Source organism: Falco cherrug, chromosome 6, assembly GCF_023634085.1.
Source record: "Falco cherrug isolate bFalChe1 chromosome 6, bFalChe1.pri, whole genome shotgun sequence".
NCBI classification, from domain to species: Eukaryota; Metazoa; Chordata; class Aves; order Falconiformes; family Falconidae; genus Falco; species Falco cherrug.
Window position 1 is genome coordinate 28,422,040 of NC_073702.1, and position 16,140 is coordinate 28,438,179.

At 50.4% G+C, this 16,140-nt stretch overlaps 1 protein-coding gene across 1 annotated transcript; it reads left to right on the top strand.

The window, feature by feature from the left end:
- The first annotated feature begins 1,423 nt into the window (after positions 1-1,423).
- KLF11 (KLF transcription factor 11) lies at positions 1,424-9,809 on the top strand. The gene is made up of 4 exons (XM_055713456.1): positions 1,424-1,626; positions 3,773-4,027; positions 5,296-6,277; positions 8,270-9,809. The coding sequence occupies exons 1-4, from the start codon at positions 1,585-1,587 to the stop codon at positions 8,572-8,574; spliced, it is 1,584 nt and encodes a 527-aa protein (XP_055569431.1). The 5' UTR covers positions 1,424-1,584; the 3' UTR covers positions 8,575-9,809.
- The last annotated feature ends 6,331 nt before the right edge of the window (positions 9,810-16,140 follow it).

Below are 16,140 nucleotides of genomic sequence, written 5' to 3' on the forward strand. Positions count from 1 at the left end.
GGGTTTGCAATCTGAATTACCAGCATTTTTTTACTCTTATAAGGCACAGGGCCCTGCCACACAGGCGGCGGCACGGTTGGTACCATGCAAACACAAACAGAAAAGCTACTTGCAACCCAAGTACTGCACAAGAGGCTGGGCAGAGACGCGAGCTCGCAGGTTGCAAGCCACAAGCAGCAACAAGGGTGTGCAAGAAACTCTGTGGGACCTTCTGGAGTTGTTGCTTGCAGTTCTACCGGCTGCCGCAGTCCCTGTGGGACCCTGCGGGGGAGATGGTGTGGTGGGCACCTGGAAATGGGGGGGGGGGGGGGGGGGGGGGAGCGGGGGGAAAGGTTGCATACGGGAGGTACCGGGGAGAGCTGCAAGGCGGGAAGGGGAATGCTCCGGTGGACGGGCCTGGGAGATCGGTTTAATGTGGTGTTTGATGGGCTGGAGGCAGCGGCACCGGGAAGCTGAAGCACACGGAGCGTGCGGTGACGGGGAGCAGAGGTGAGCACGCTGCGGCAAAGCTTCGGAAGCTGCAGAAGAAACGGGCCGCGGTGGCCAAGCCAAGCCGACGGCAAGGGTAGATAGCCCAGATGATGCCCCCACGCCCTCCGCAGGGGCCGGGAGGAGGTCACCCCCGGCGGAGCGGGGGCCGCAACGAGGGGCGGCAGCAGCCCGGAGCGGGGCCGCCTCAGGGCCGCGCCGCGGAGTCGCCGCTGCCCGGCGGGGCCCCAGACGGGCCGTGCGCTGAAGCGCCCGTTGAAGCAAGAAGCGGAGAGGCCGGGCCGGGAGCGCGTTGCGGACAAACCCTGCGGCGGCCGGAGGGTGGCTGCCCGGGGAGGCTCCCTGCCGCGGCCGGCCCCGTGCCTCGGGCGCGCCGCGCTGACGGCCCGTCCCGCTTTCCGGACAGGGACCGCCTGTCTTCACTCCCGGACGCGCCGGCGGGCCGACCCGTGCCGCGGGCGGGGCCCGGTCCCTTCCTTCCCCGCCGGCGGCGGCACCTGCCCCGGGGGGGGGGCCGCCACACCCCGCCCAGCGCCCGGGCCGCGCTGCCCCCGCCGTGCCGTGCCGTGCCGTGCCGCGCCGCACGCACCGCTGAGGGGGGGTGGGAGCCGCGCCCCCCCCCCGCGTCCCGCCCCGCCCCGCCACACCCCCACCGCGCGCACGGGCATTCCCGGCCTCCGCCCCGCCCCGCCCCCAGCCCGACCTTTCCCCCAGTTTCCAGCGCGCGCTCCCCGGCCCCGCCCCCGCCCTGCCTTCCCGCCCGCCGCCGGCCGGGCCCACGCGCCCGCCCTTCCCGCTGGCAGCCCCGCGGCACGCCGCGATCACGCCGGCAGCCGCCGCTCATTGGCCGGGCGCGGGCCGAGGCGGGCGCTGATTGGCGAGTAGCCGCCGCTCCCCCCGCCCCGCTTCCCCCGCTCCCCGCCCCCCCCGCCCCGCCCGTGCTGTCTGGCGCAGGGAGCGCTGCGGCGCGGGTCCCCCGGCGCGCGGGGGAAGGGGAGGGGGCGGAGCCGGCGCCGGCGGCTGCTGCTCTGTGTGTGTGTGCGCGCGCTGCCGCCGCTCCCCGGTCACACCGCCGCCGCCCGCCGGAGCTGCGCCATGCACGGCTCACCCTGCTCGGAGATGGGAGATGCGCCCGCGGTAAGTGGCGGGCGAGCGGAGGGAGGAGGGGGGCGGCGGGTGCCCCGAGCCGCGGGCAGCTGGCGCCGGTCCGGCCCGGGCACGTGCTCTGCGGCGGGCAGGGGCGCGGGGACCGGCACGGCCGCGGCGGGTCGGTCGCCCCTGGGGACCGTTACTCGCCCGGGGGCGGGGGGGGATGGTCGGTTGGGACCGTTACCCGCCGCGGGGGGCGGGCGGGCGGTGCCGTTGCCGCTGGGGGGGCGGCGGTGCCAGGGCAGAGCCCTCAGGGGCGGGTGTGCCCCGGTCACCTGCAGGGGGGGGCTCCCCCCGCGGCCTTTGTGGGGGCGGTGGCGGGGCGGGAGCTGCTCCCCCCCCCGCTCCTCCTCCTCCTCCTCCTTCTCCTGCTGCTGCTGCTTCCCTTCCTTCCCGCCATCCGCCCCGCAGCGGCGCCGCCCGGCCGGCGGGGTGACGCGGGGACAGGCGGCCGGGCGCCCCGAGCCGTGCCCCTGGCGGCGGGGGAGCCGTGCTGCGGCGCTCGCCCTGAGAAGGGGCTTTTTTAGGTTTTCTTTTCCGAAGCGGGCTGTGTATGTGTGTGTGTATATATATATATATTCATGTAACTGTAGGGACAGCTGCTCTCCTGAAACGTGCGTTTGGAAGACATGAACCTGCTGGCTTGGCTGCCTGCAGTCACGCTGCGGGGAGCGGTGGCAGGCTTTGGGGCAGCCGGGTGCACAGCCTGCCCTGCGGTGGCTCCTGTGGGACAGGCGCGCTTGGGTCCGGGCTTGCAGCCCGCATCGGGTTTTGCCCTCCTTCCCGTTCCCATTGCTTTTAGTGGAAATTCTTAGGAGTCTCCCTCAGAACCGTTAGTCACTTGAACCCCATCCTGCTCCCCAGTCTTGACATCTCCATGCCTGGTACATGTTTTAGGTGAAAGTCCTCTGTGAGTGCATTTTGTATTCATTATGTTGAACGTGTTTACCGTGCAGGTCCCTATAGGGGAGGCAATGGCACGCAGCTTTGCATCTTTGTGACACTGTTGAGCCAGGATCATTCCTCCTTCCTTGACTCTGTAACAAAACTCGCTGACTTAGGTGTGTAAGTGATGTCGCCCAACAAGTATAGTTCCCTCTAGGGCTTTAGAACGTGCTAACGGTGTGGCGGTGTCTTTTTAGTTAGAACCTTTTCACTGCAGTCTGTAAGCACTCTGTGTAACAGCAGTAGGCTCAAGAATCTGGGTCCATGCAGAATCCCAGCCTTCACAGTTAGTTGGTGTGCCTAAAGACTGGAAGAGTTTGGATGTCTAGGTGAGCCTGAGCTGGCACGTGAGCGATAAACCAGCCACGCTACGTAGCTTTTGGAGTCACTGCCAAGTGCTGTGGAAGCTTTATGAAGTTTGGGTATCCTTTTGCAGAGGAGTCAAGTGTGTTGCATGCATGCATACACATGCACACACAAATTTTATGTGATGTTTGCAGCTGGAAACAAATCGGTATGACTACATTTGTCTTCATGTTACTCATAGTGCATCTTGAGATACTCAGCACCTATGTAGCGTCATGACTTTCTGAAGTACAATACATACAATTCCCACTGCACTTTGAAGGCCACTTTCCCCCCTTCCTTCCCCCCACCCTGGCTTCCCTATTGACAAAAATAAGATGAAAATGCTTTTGCAAGATGTGGTACTCAGTCAGTGGTCATAGCTTAAAGCGTCTTACTGTCAGCTGAAATTTATCTTCTAAACGTTACCAGAATTAAGTTAGTGCTGACCAGCAGTCATCTTTTGGGTCCAGGAAACAGCCTTGTCTAAACAAAGTTGGAAGTCAGGATTTTTTCCCTCTTTTTGCGTGTATGCAAGCACAGGGTGTGTTCATTCAGAGAAGTGTAATCTGGGACAGCAATTCTGGAAATGTGAGCTATATACATATCTGTTCCTTTCCTGCAAATCACACTTCTTTCTATTTAAATTTTATTTTTTTAAGAGTAACAGGGGAGTGGAGATGAGCTGGTGGGGGGAGGGTTAGGAGTTGAGCGGGTTGGTAAAAGCCTTTCTGCGGGCATGGGATCTGTTTCAGATGACCTTCATCATGAGCAGACAGTACGTGGGTGGTATTGGCTTTGTATTCTGACCTGTCCTAATAGCCAGTAATCCAATTGCATTTAGGTTGACATCGTGGACATCTATGAGTCTATCCGTGAAAGGCAGCGTCATGACAGCGAAAGGTCTACCTGCAGCACCTTGGAGCAGAACGACATTGAAGCTGTTGAAGCGCTTGTTTGTATGAGCTCCTGGGGTCAAAGATCACAGAAAGGTGACATATTAAAGATAAGGCCACTTACGCCCTTCTCGGATTCTGGTGATTTCACAATGCACGCTGAGACTACGTCTGAATTACCAAAGGACTATTTATCTACACTGGTAAGAAAAACATGAATGCAAAATAAATAAGCCTGGCATCTGGATGTTACATCTCTTCAATGTTCCGATTTGGCTAGAAAAGACAGCTTGCTCGTGTGTCCCTGTGTGGAATAGCTGTAGTATAGCCAGTGCTCTGTGTGTGCACGCAGAGTAGTGAGGCGGGCATGGTGAATGTGGGTTTTTCTGATGTGTCTGGAATGGCAAATGCAGGAGCTTGATCCCTTGTTAAACATAGACATGAAAGCCCTTGTTTTTACACTTGGCAGGTACGTTGGGGATGCTGTCTGTGTGGCCGTTGTAGGTTTCTTGGGGCACTGAGTAAGAATTGGCTTCACTCTCGTCATTATAAGAGAAAGTACAGGTTACCATTATGAAATAGACAATTTAATTAGTTTCTGTGCTATGAGTTTTTACATGTAGTCTGTTATTTCTCCAGAGCATTGGTCTACTCTGGCTGAGTAATGTCGGTTGAATCACTTTATTTTTTTTCTTTTTTGTTGCAATTTATGTTGCAGCAAAAGTAGGTATTAAAAAAGGGCTTGGTGCTCTTCAGGTTTCGGATGGTTAAGGCCCTTTTCAACCAGCGGGCTTCTAGTGTGCAGTTATGTCAGGAAAAAGGGGAATAATAGGGGAAAAGAGTCTGAGACAGTATGGCACCTGCTTGATGGACTTCTCTCATGCTCCTGCCGCTCAGTGTTGTTACTGTCTCTTGAGCAGCACAGGAGACAGGTGTGAGTTTTCAGAGGTAAAGGAGGAAGGAGAGGTAGTGGCAGCAGGAGAGCATAGAGAGAATGGATGAAGAAGAGAGAGAGCATTTCCATTTGCCTTTGTCTCTGGAGTAGCCACCAGCTGATGAGGTAATCATTGATAAAATATCTAGGGTTTCCTGGAAGTCTGAAATTGAAAAAGTACAATATTGCTGTCTGTTTCTAGCCTGTTTTCTGTGAACAGCAGAGCGCTCGTACCTCTTACGGCTGCACCAGTTGCTGAGGAGAAAGGAATGGGAGAGTTTGTCATAGTGCAGTGAGTAGACATGCAATATTTTATGCAGGTTTACAGCTGCCTCATTGCCTTTCTTTTACTAATTTTCTTTTGAGCACATTCAGAATGGCCATCAGATGGGCCACTGTATGCTTTAATCAGTTTGTCCTAAGAGACAGGTTCTGGGATTCTGGTGAGGGGCTGTAATTTTATTTTTCACTGTAAAGATAGTCAAAAATTATGCTATGAAGTTACACTGCTGTATAATGGCGTTGTCTGTTTTGCAGTGCATGACCCCTCCGCACAGCCCTGACTTTGTTGAGATATCAGCTGCTATGCTCCTCTCCTCACAAGTCACTTATTCCAAACCAAGGACTGTCATGGCAAGCACAGCTGCCTGCTCAGTCACATCAGCGACCGGTGCCTCTCCCATAACCAAGCCATCTGTTATCAACATGGAGCGACAGTGCAGTCAGAAGCCAGTGATATCGGAATCCTTCACCCCTCAGCCTTGCAGGGCCATGGCAACAAGTGTCATACGTCACACAGGTGATAGTTCGGCTTACCATCACATTCCTGCTGTGCAAGAGAAGACAAAGGTAACTTCAGGCTACAGCACTCCCAGAGACTGGTGTGGAGTGGATGACCGAAGACATTCCAGACTGCCACAGGACACGTGTGCTGCGGATGATTTAATTAACAAAACTTCTCCAGTACATCAGCCTTGCACACACGACTCCAGTGATACTGTGACCAATAAAGGACAGCTACCAGTCCGGCCCATTTCGCCACAGACCCACTTACCAAAGAGTTGTGAGAATGACTTGCTAAAAAGAGCTACCCCGGTGACACCTGCCCCTGTTTCAAGCCCCCAGGTTCTCTGTCAGATGATCCCTTTAAATGGGATCAATGCCTACGTCAAGCCTTCTACTCCAGCAGTCTCAGCTCCCATGAAACCTATTTTACCACAGACAGCCCCACTCTCTCAGCCTGTCCTCATGGGACCTTCTGTGCCTCAGGGGACCGTCATGTTGGTTCTTCCACAGACTGCTGTCACACAGACACCGCAGTGCCCACAAACAGTAATGACTGTTGGGAGCACCAAGTTACTGCCCCTTGCCCCTGCTCCTGTGTTCATCACTTCTGGTCAAAGCTGCGCCCCCCAGGTGGACTTTTCTAGACGGAGGAATTACGTTTGCAACTTCCCTGGGTGCAAGAAAACCTATTTCAAAAGTTCCCACCTCAAAGCCCACCTTCGCACCCACACTGGTACGTATGACAGCACGCGTCCTTTGGCACTCCAGCTCTGGCTTGTGTTGGGGTGCTGAAATGCATGGGTTTTGGGGGGAGAGGGTGGGAAAGGGAAGAGGCAGGTGATCGGCAAACTTCTGCCTATCTCGGAGACGGGAGGAATGTTCATTCTCTGTGGGCAGGCAAAACAAGACAGACTTTGTTCTGAGACCTCAGCTGACCCCATAGTGTTAGTTGAATTTCACATGCTTTACTTGGAGCAGAGCTTTGCTGTCTGTGTGTGTGTGTGTGTGTTTAGGTTTGAGTGGAATCCTGCCGTCTGGACTCGATCGAAATGAATTGTGCGAGTCCCATTTTTGGGGGCATGGAAAGGTCTGGTATAAGCAAACCATAGTAGAGGTAGTTGGTCTTAAATTGTTACACAAGTAAAAGAAAGGTGAGGAAGTCAGAAACTGCACGTTTTCCCCAAGTTTTGTTTAGGCTAAATGGGAATGCATTAGATTTTGGGCAGCTGTGTGAGGAAGCAGAGCTGCTACAGGAGCGTAGCAGTTTATTCACTTGCAGAAAAGGAATTTTAAAGGCAAATGAAAACTAATTGTAATTACACATGAGCTGATTTGCTCCATAAAATCTGGTCAGTGTGGAGACTGTATACGTGTATGTTACTTACCCTTTTTCTGGCTCCAGATTCTGTTAAAACATTTGCGTTCTCAGGGACTGTTCCTGATGTCGAAGGATAGGCATAGCAGGAGATTGGTATGGAATAGCTCATTCAAAAGTGTCTAATTTTGCTTGTCCTTGGCTTTTTTTCCCCACCCTCCCTTGGCCTACAGACACTGGTTTATTGGATGTCAGCTTCTTTGGCAGGATTTGCATTAGTTTGCCAGCTTGTCTTTACAGTTCCTTTGGGGAAAGAGCTTAAACCCCACAGGAAGCTGATAATCCTTGTAAACCAGAGCTCAGTGGTAGAATGCTGCTTCTACTTCTGGCTTGAAAGTAAGTGCTGCAGGCTGCTGAATTAACCTGGAGCTACAGGATAGACATGGACTAACAACAAATGTCTTGGTTTTGAATAGGGAAGCTCTGTGTCCCTCCATATGGTGATCAAGCCCAGGACATCTATGGGAGGTGAACCACACTGACCCTTACTAGCCAGTCCGTGTTACAGGATCGGGAGGCAGAGTAGTTCAGCTTTCTTTTCCCAGTGCACAAGTAGTTAGGTGATAACACATACACCAAATGTAGAACTTTACTCTCAATATCTGAAATAAGAACAACACTTCTGTGGGGGTTTCTTTCTGCTGGACACTTTTGTCCTGCTCCAAAACGTTACCATAAATTTGGGTCACATGGTAGATGTTTATCTTGAGCTTTACCAGGGGTGGGGGTTGCAGGCGGTAGATCACGTTGTTTAGGATAGGTCTGATGTTAAGCAGTGGCCCAGGACAAGCAGAAGGTGACGTGGACAGCCGTCCTGACTGCTGTCATTCCTGGGTGTGCAGACCTCCCCAGTCTGTCTTGGGATCTAGCCCTGTGGGGATGGCAGGGCAGGCCATTCCTCAGTAGAACTCGCTGGGGCGGGGTGTTTGTGTATCAGACTGGATCACTGGAGCAGTGGGACTCTTGAGGCTGGATTCCAGGATTCCTGTTTGCCTGCGGTATTTGCTGATGACATGCAGCAGCCGTATAGCTGTGGTGGCATGGGGCTTGCTTCTAGTTCAAGTCAGCTGATAAGGTAGCTTCGTGAAGAATCTTCTTCTTTAAACTGGGGTTTTGGACAATTAAACCAGACTTGATTGAAGAACATTTAAAGAGATATAAGGGAATAAGTAGAAATGGTATCTGTAACTTTCCTCTGGAACACAACTTGAGCTTAAGCTAATATTGAGTGCACACATGAGCGGTTCCATGGAATTCATCAGTTTTTGCAAGGCAGCGTTTAAGTTAGTTCTTTGATAAAACCATAGCAGGCTTCTCAGAAGTAAGTTATGCTTCTTTTATGTGCTGCAGGAGAAAAGCCTTTCAGCTGCAACTGGGAAGGCTGTGACAAGAAGTTTGCCCGCTCAGATGAACTGTCACGCCACCGTAGAACTCACACGGGAGAGAAGAAGTTTGCTTGTCCTGTGTGTGAGCGTCGCTTCATGCGCAGCGATCACTTGACAAAGCACACCCGCCGCCATATGAGCACAAAGAAGATCCCCAGCTGGCAGGCAGAGGTTGGCAAACTCAACCGAATTGCCACAGTAGAGAAACCGAAAAGCAGCAGTGGATTGAGTATGCTCATCCCTGTACCGTCATCTGTCTGTCAGGGCTAGTGTGAGGAAGCACCTTCTCTACAAACTTGCTGAAGATCAGGAAGAGCTCTAATGGCTACAACAGAACTGACAACGGCTTCTTTTCTTCGTGTGTGTGCATACTTTATTTTCCTTCAGCTTAGGTCCTCTGTCAATAATGCTATGTGAGAAATCTTACCATATATTCCCTCGTCCCTTCCCTATTTGTTTCTTTCAGTACTTGGGCAAATGCAATCACCAGCACTTCAAGAAAGCAGAACTCTTTGGAAATGATTTTGGCAATAGGTTAAAAAAATGTAATGCTTGCTGTTAATATTTTGATGGACAGTAAAACAGGGTGATTTTTAATTTTTATACTAGTATTTTCTATACCAAATATATTTTGTATTTATTCATTTTGGTCTTGATATACAGGCAAATTACTTAGCCTGCATTAGTAGGGGTGTGCAGGATGAGACCCAGAGTTTTGGAAACTCCTTCTCAGTAAACCTAAAGAATTGCATTCAGACTGTTTTGTAAACACATAATATTTGATAACCCATAGTGGTTGGGATTTTCACACTTGCAGATCCAGATCCTGCAGTGAGCTGGTGATGTTACACCCTTCTTACGCAGGTGACGTTGGGGGTTTGAGATCGAAATGTGTCATCATTTCTAAACCAAACCAAACCAGCATGACTTTCTTTCAGAAAACAAGTGTTGAAATCCTCAACATTTTATAAATTCATACCCTTTGCAAGTGGAAGCTGTTGTGACTTTTGGTAAAGGTTTGACATGCTGGGCATTCCTGAGTCCATCCTCTGCTGGAGCAAAGTCTGGAGGAGCCATACTTCTGTGATGGAGGTAGAAGCACAAGCAGTGTTTAGAAACTTTGACACTAAAAATTATGGTTTACTTTCAGTCCTACTAAACCAGCATATCAAAATCTTCTGGAAAGTGCAAAAATGGCAAGATAACCCATGAATAATTAGCTGGGTCTCTGTTTTGGGTTTGTTTTTTTTTTTTTTTTTTTGAGTACTGGAGAAATAGGAAACTAAGGTTTTTTTAATGTATCGTGGATGCTTGTGCACCTTATAAGAAATTGTTCAAGGCTTTCATTTACCTGTATCAAAGCACCAGGGGAAGTACTAATCATGTCTTGACTTAAGAAGTAGCCACCGTGTCAACTGGATGATGCTTTTCATGTGGCCTTATACTTCCCCACAGTACTTTGTATAAAATCACCCTTTTCTATTAAATGAGATATTCTCCCTGTTGATTGGATTTTCTTTTACACCAAATGTAGATATGGCTAAGAAGTGGGATCACTGGCTGCAGGAGTGCTGTGTTGTAATGGCATGGTATGAATAATAAAAAATGCCCACAGCACAGTTGTATTGCTCAGTTTCCGTGGTGCGGCAGGATGTGCATACGTATTGTAGCAGGGCTGACAGTGGAGCTGTTGTGCTGTGAAGCACCGGGTGTTGTTTTGCTGGGAGATGGCACACCTGCTGCACAAAATATTTCTGTAGTGTTTATTCCTTCTGGACTCTTCTCCCATCAGCCACTCCTGCACTGAAATTTAGTTGAGCACCAAGGAGGACTTTTTCCTTGATATGTAAAATGTGGATAACTAGGAATGCACTATCTCTTGCGCTGCTTTGTTGTTCTGAAATTCTGGTCTTGCTTCCCACTGTGGGCAAAGCACGGTTCTCATCTGTGTAAGTGCAGACTTGCTGATCTCAGCTAGCCCGCCCCTGAAATTGGCAGAGACTTGTTTTAGTTGAAAGCAGAATATATCCCTTTTTTTAATGCTTAAATCTATAGTCTTAAGTAATGGTAGTTAAAGTTTTCAAACTGCACTATATTGGGAGTATTGTGCTAAGTGTACTGAAGTTTTTGTGCCTGACCTTTACCATGTCCACACCCTATTCGCTCGACACGCTGCAATCCCACCGACCATGGCGTAGTGCTGATGAGTGTGTGTGCGTGTGCAAACCTCACTTTGTACTCTCCAAAGGGCTTGGTTGAACCCCCTCTTCCTGGTAAAGTGGGTGCTTGTAGTGTTGCTACTCTGTCAGTATGCAGTTTTCCAAATTCACGTGGTGAAGAAAGAGACATTGCTATTTTTTTGTTCATTTGTTTTGCTCAGAAGTCCCTTAGAACAAGCAGCTTGACTTCTGGATGCCGTTTTAGCATGCTTTTAACGGGGGAAGTGTGTTCTGTTTCAGTCCAATAGCCAATTTAGTACTTAGGTTTTTTTACAGATTAACCACATATGGTGTTCGCGTGAGCAAAACGGTTTGGAAACTCATGTCATAATTCAGTAATTTGTCACGTCAGTTTGTTGCATTATGGTGGGGGCAACGGTGGGCTGGAGAATACGGAATTTAAAAGCAATGTGTTGTGTACGTGTGTGACGATGCAGAAAAGCGACAGCTCCCTCTTTGTTAAGTTTGCCTGGCCTGTGATTCCTTGCAGCCCGCTCCTGCGAGGCATGCGCTGCCTTCCGCCACCCCTGTCTGGGACCTGCAGGGACCTGCGGCTCTTGTGGATGTGCATGAACAGCTGAGCGGCGGTGTGGCTGCCTCTGCTCTGTTTGCTCTTTCTGTTCCTTCCTGCTGTGTAAGGGTTATTTATGGATTAAGCATGACTGGGATAGCTGCTCTCTTTGCACTTTACTGCCTGAACTCTATTGTTCAGTCTTTATTTTGAGCCTATATTTTAAAGAAATGGAATCGCATTTTTGTACGTGTTTTTAACTTTTATTAAATAAAAAGTATGCAATGTGACTGGTTTTAAATCAAAAAATTGTGAATTTTCAGGTTTCATACATATCCATTCCAGAACTATGTAAATCCATCTGCCTTAGGTTATATATCTAGGCCAGTGGAAGACTTTGGGGCTTGCTAGTTTACTTGTAGAGGCAGGACTTTTTGGATCCTGTTGTAAATTGACCAGTGCTTGTCCGTTTATAATTTTGTGCCATGCTGCTTGTGTATCTTGTAGAATGCCAGGGCTTGGGGCTTTTGCATGCTGTCTGAAAACAAGAGCCTCGGGGTGCATAACTGTTCTAGCATGGCCTCCAGAAGCTATTGGCAAAAGGTGATGATGGTCGGAGCACTGCTCTGTTAGTGTTGCAAGCTGCGCATGGCATGAAAGCTGGAAATAAAGGAGAGATGAGAATTTGCCTTAAAAGATGGCTACAGTAGCCCTGCTTCTTCCTGTTCCCTCATACCTGTGTTCTGGCAGGCTGGGGTGTCACCTCCAGGTCTCAGCTGGCGATGGTGACAGCAGCAGTGACTACTTTAGATTTTCAAGTATCTCTGCTGTTTCTTCCCCGCTGATCAGTTCCCAAACCGCAGTGATGGTTATTTCTAGCAGGGTCACGTTTTAATGGAAGAGAAGGGGAAGAGAGGATGTAACGATGCCAGCTTTCTGTCACAGCCCTCCACAGCGAGGTGACTCAGCCTCTGCAGTCAGAGCCCTCGGAGCGAACGGGGAGTGGTGACTCAAGGCGTTGTCTGCAGGAGGGCACATTGTTCTGGCAAATGTGCTGAAGATGAAAATATCCCATGGATGGTCGTACTTCCCCCTCAGCAGAGCTTGGAAGGCTTTACTGCAGGATCAGTGCTCTGGCAGAGTAGCACAACCTCCAGCCCCTGGCTCTGGACGTCTCCATAATGCTTTTGTCTTCCAGGGGAAGATGTCCTACTTGTCTGTTCCTACCACTGTTTTTCAGGGAAGATTTTTCTGATCATCAAGTTACATCCTAAACAATACGTGTAATCTTTTTGCTGGTTTTTTTTTTTTATATTGTCTCCCTTGCTTTGCTTACATGAAACACTACAATGGATTTCACAGTTCTGTGCTCATGGTTCTGCTTTTCCTTAGAAACCAAGCTGTGGTGTGAGCTGTTGCGTGCAGCCAAGAGGTGCACTCGGTAATCATCCAGGTGGGGCTGGAGTCTGGAACAGCTTCGTCCTGTGAGAGAAAATGGTTCACATGTGAGGAAGCCTTCCCAGCTCTACCTCTGTGCTGACACAGGCATTGTGCAGGCAAAAGTCTTTCTGTCTTGTAGCCATTCTACATCCATAAAAACCATCAATTTTTCTAAAGGGAAAGAGGTGTCCATTGGGCTAATGCTACATTTTGCAGTTAGACCAGCATTCGTTCCTCTGTGTGGTTACACAGCCAACCCTTCAGTTTAGCAGCAGCTTGCCTCACCTTGCTCACAGACCCCTGAGCACCGGTCCACTTGCAGTGAGGGTACTGGAAGCGTGGATCTGTTCCGAAGCTGCGGTGCTGGGTGGGCAGAGGCGGCCCGTGCTGCGGTGTGGCTGCAGGCTCAGTGTGCTCCTCTGGCTTAGGCTGCAGCTCTGGTGAAAGCTGTGCTCAGCATCCTGTGAATGACGAAGGTGGCACGTCGCTTGTCATCTCTCGTGAGCTGAGTTTTGCCTCAGGGTTGCACCTAGGTTGAGTTCATCTGCTGGGATAAATCTTCTAACCGGTTTTGAAGTTTAATCTGTGAGCCCATCTGCCTGTTTACCTTCCGTTCAAGTCTGACAAGGCAGCTTGAGGCAGGCAGGCAATGGCCGTGAGAAGGCAAACTTCTTCCATGTGTGCAGAAAGAGTAAATCATGACTCAAACCCTGGCAACCTACAGGCTAAGGAAAGACTGAGATGGTTCAGGAGGAAGCTGCAAGGCCTCGGCCACATCTGCTCTCAGTCCATGCAATCTCTGGGATTACCTTCCCTGCAGCCAGTACGTTAGCACTGAGGCATTTTCTTTCCAGATAGTTTTCATCCTCTGTCAAATGCAGCCTTCCTCGTTTTCTGCTTCAGTCCTTGAACAGGAGAAGGGAATCTGGTGACTTCTGCATCCTGATGTGTGCAGAAGCCATGGGCACATCTTACACGTGCAGAAAACCTGAGGAAGCTGGAGCATACCCTTTCCTGGGAGAGGTTTTCCTAGATGGGAAGAATACCTTAGGTTTCATTTTCTCCCTTGTAGTGTCTCACAAGTTCAGAGTGATTTCTGTTGGTTGTCATTTTTCAGATAAACCCACTTCACCCTGCGCAAGTAATCACCGTGTCCCGAGTGTGTGTGGCGGGAGGGAAACCAGCCCCTGGTGTGGATGCCCTCCCCGAGGTGTGGATGCCCTCCCCCTGGTGTGGATGCCCTCCCCGAGGTGTGGATGCCCTCCCCGAGGTGTGGATGCCCTCCCCCTGGTGTGGATGCCATCTGTGCCAGGCAGCTGCTGCTCCACCTTGCCGGCCAAGTGCGGTATGGAGCTCTGCCGGTGGCAGCTCCGGGGCAGTGGCTCTGTCTCAGCTCCCACGGTGTGTGTCTGCAAATAGTTTGGCTGAAAGTTTGTTGCGGTTTGATCCTCGGAGGAAGGAGGCTGGGGGAGAGCATCCTCGGGTTGGTGAGGGTGCCACCCTCTTTTGTCCTCTAGTGTTGTGAAGGCGAGTAGATGACAGCAGGGTGCTGGATGTGATGCATCAGGGAACTAGTGGTTGCTCTGCTCTGAGAGGTCTTGGCGATGGGGTGCTGGCAGAATCACACATATGGGGGCCATCCTCATGTACACTGGGCAAAAGAACTGGCGTTCAGGGTCCCGGAGACAGAGGTGGACTACAAAGACCTCCTGCCCTAAGGAGCTGTGGTTATGGTGACTGGCTGCTCTTCCTTGCTCTTTCCAGCCATCTCACCCAAGCACAGATCACGTCACAGCTTTGTTTTCCCCACTCAGGTCTGCCTATAGCTCCCGGCTGAATTCTTGGAGCTCGTAGGAGATTTCACAGGATGGCTACCCACCAGGTAAAAGACAACTCGCTTCCTAAAACTGCTCTGTTGCTGATCGGTTTTCTCAGTTGCTCTTTGGGGAAGAGTTCTGCCCATTTACTGGGCTACTGAAAGGCAGAGCTCTGCAAGAAGCAGCAGCATCCATTGCAGTGCTGTTAGACAGAAAGGGCATCTATGAAGGGGGAAACAAAAGGATTCAAAGCCTTTGTTTGTTTAGGAAAAACCCAGATTTGAGTAAAATCGAGAGTCTGAGTAAGTGTGCAAACCGGTTTGGTAGTTTCAGGTTCATTGGTTTTGATTTTTAAGGTCTTGGGTTGAGTAATTTAAAAAATAGGGCTTTAATGCTTTCACCACCTGAACCTTTCAGCTGGAATCTTGTTGCACGGCCAGGTAAGAAACCCCCTGAACTCATGGAAGCCACTAAGCTCAGAAGTGGTGATATTTCTTCATGTACTAAAAGGGAATTTTTCATGATTACCTGAAAAATTACTCTCTTTAGTCCTCTCAGCAACTGTGGTTTTGCCTCACTTAAAAAATAATAGCAATAGAAGGTAGGTATAGACAGCCAGCTGGCCAGTGAGGCTTTCTTACCCTTTAGGCTGGTGCAACACAAGATGTGTAGCATTTGTCTTTGTTAGATTAAAAATGTAGTTATCTGGTTAATATACATAGCCTTTTGCTGTTGCATTAATGGGGATTAATAGCATTAGCTCATACCCCATGTCAGCTACCTTGTCTTATGCTGTGTCTATTGCACAGGAGGGTAGTTTCTAAAATGATTAATGGCAGACTCTCCAGCACCCTACTGAATTTCAGCAGAATTGTTTTAGGGGCAGGAAGTACTGGCAAACCAAGTAATTTTTTGTCTTACAAGTATTTGTGATTTGATGATGGTTATAGAGGAATACAATGAAAATAAACTTTCTGATAATTCGGCTGGTGGGATGTCAGCATGCACTGCCTGAGATGTGGCAAAGGGATCTTCATAGTGCAATTTTTTTTTTTTTTTAAAAAAAGCAATTAATTAAAGAAATCTCTCTTGAAATTAGTTACGGGCTTAGATACTTCTTCAAGGTGTTTGTTTACCTGAAAATGATCTAGTGTCCTGTTTTCGCTGAATGGACCATAAGTAGGGTTACACTGACACCAGATAGTTAAAGCTGTGCAGTTGTGCCTCCCTGGGTACCAACCCCACTGCCACCCTCCCAGTTTCAGCGTGCTGCTGGGTGCGGGTTTGTCGCAGATGGAGGAGCACAGTCCCTGACAGTCCTTGGGCAGACTGAGGACTTGAGTGCCACCATCCCATTCTGCACAGTATGAGAATAAGACAGATGGTGGTGAGCCGTCCTGTGTGGGCTGGCTCTGTGGTCAGAGCACGGCACTGACCATGGAATCACAGAATGGTTTGGGTTGGAAGGGACCTTTAAAGACCATCTAGTTCCAACCCCCTGCCATGGACAGGGACACCTTCCACCAGACCAGGTTGCTCAGAGCCCCATCCAGCCTGGCCTTGGACACATCCAGGGATGGGGCATCCACAGCTTCTCTGGGCAACCTGTGCCAGTGGCTCACCACTCTCACAGCAAAGAATTTCTTCCTAGTATCTAGTCTAAATTTACCCTCTCTCAGTTTAAAACTGTTACCCCTCATCCTATCAAAGCGCCCTGGCTGGCATGCTGGAAGCTCTCGCCTCCAAACATAGCTTGCAATCTTTGTGGGAGGCTGGTTCCCTTTCTGCTGCCCACCTCTGCTCTGCTGGGTGCCTGGCAGCTCCCGAGCTCTCCAGCAGAGCGCAATGC